We start from the raw sequence: 1,358 nt of genomic DNA, 5'->3' as shown, positions 1-1,358 counted from the left end.
AAATTCAAACTAATAATTTGATACCATTAAAACTCAAATCACATACATATAGCACTCAAACATTTTAGAAAAAAAAACAACCCTAAAGATTTATTTAATTTTTCTATTTTGCTTCCAAGATCAAATTTTTCTTCGACATTAACATTTCTTCCCCCATATATATACTAGTACTACTAATATTTCTCTTATCATCCTTTTTTTTTTTTTTTTAACTCTATCCTAGTTACTGAAAATTAAAAGGAGGATTACACTAATTAAACAAGATTACAACTAATTAAGTAAAAGACATTTCAATAAACCATGCAAATTCTCCGATCATCAACTTCTGCAATTTCACATTTTCTTTGGCACCGGTGGAAAATTGAGGTCGATCTGAATGCCCTTAGTATCATTACCCAAAAAATCAACCACTGATGAAGAATCTGACTTACTGAGATCTCCTGCATTGGAACCCATGATTACGGATCCGAATCCATTAGTATGAAACATTTCACCACGATCAAGACCGCCACCACCACCACGAGCATCAAGATATTCTGAGTCTGGAAGGAAAAGAACTTACTTCCTAGATAATACGAGGACCTGCCAAGGGTTAGATCCAATGGGAGCGATGATGATTCAACTATCACCAGTTCCTCAGGAATTAGGAAGTTTGTTTTCAACAGTACTCACCTCACTGGGACTTTGAGTCAAATCAACAGGAATTGGGAAGTTTGTCTTTGCCTTAACACCTTGAAACTCTATGGCTGTTGCATCATACGCAATCCCTGCATCCACTGTAGTATCAAATGTACCTAACCATACTTGGCATTTCCTATGTGGATCTCTTATCTCCGCTGCGTATCTCCCCCATGGCCTCTTCCTTACTCAGCGGTAATGCACCTCCTTTTCTACTATTGTTGCTGTCACCGCCGCCGTACGTCTATGCCTACGTGCCATTTTTTGGGGAGGGGGATAGTATTTTTTTTTTTTTTAGTATGACATAAAATAATTTGAAGAAGTCATAAGGATGAGCGAAAGTATAGGAAGGAAAGAGCTACTAAAATAGGAAAGTGGCGAAGGAAGAAATAAAAACTTAGTCAACAGAGGGAGTGCTTTACTTGACTGATGTAATTGTGGGTCCACATGTGATGTGACAAGTTTATTGCTTAATTAAGAAATTTTTTGATAATGGTGTCTTAAATATTTACTTTCTTTATTTCTTTTTAATTGCTTTTTTTTTTAGAGTCAAATAATATAAACTTTGATCAATATTTTAAGATGTATTTTTAATTAAATTAACAAAAATTGTAATTTATAATAACTTTCATGTAGTTTTTGAATATTTAAATTTTAATTTTAAAATAATTAAATTAATC

At 33.4% G+C, this 1,358-nt stretch overlaps 1 protein-coding gene across 1 annotated transcript; it reads right to left on the bottom strand.

Moving 5' to 3' along the window:
- Positions 1 to 333: 333 nt before the first annotated feature.
- LOC124891495 (ethylene-responsive transcription factor 11-like) lies at positions 334 to 776 on the bottom strand (the record flags this gene model as incomplete). Its single annotated transcript, XM_047403226.1, has 2 exons — positions 334 to 542; positions 678 to 776. Coding segments are annotated over 2 exons (308 nt in total), but the record flags the coding sequence as incomplete, so codon positions are not given.
- Positions 777 to 1,358: the final 582 nt, after the last annotated feature.

Source organism: Capsicum annuum, unplaced genomic scaffold (assembly GCF_002878395.1).
Source record: "Capsicum annuum cultivar UCD-10X-F1 unplaced genomic scaffold, UCD10Xv1.1 ctg36270, whole genome shotgun sequence".
NCBI classification, from domain to species: Eukaryota; Viridiplantae; Streptophyta; class Magnoliopsida; order Solanales; family Solanaceae; genus Capsicum; species Capsicum annuum.
The sequence above is the reverse complement of the archived record's forward strand: the minus strand, read 5'-3'. Positions and strand labels throughout refer to the sequence as shown.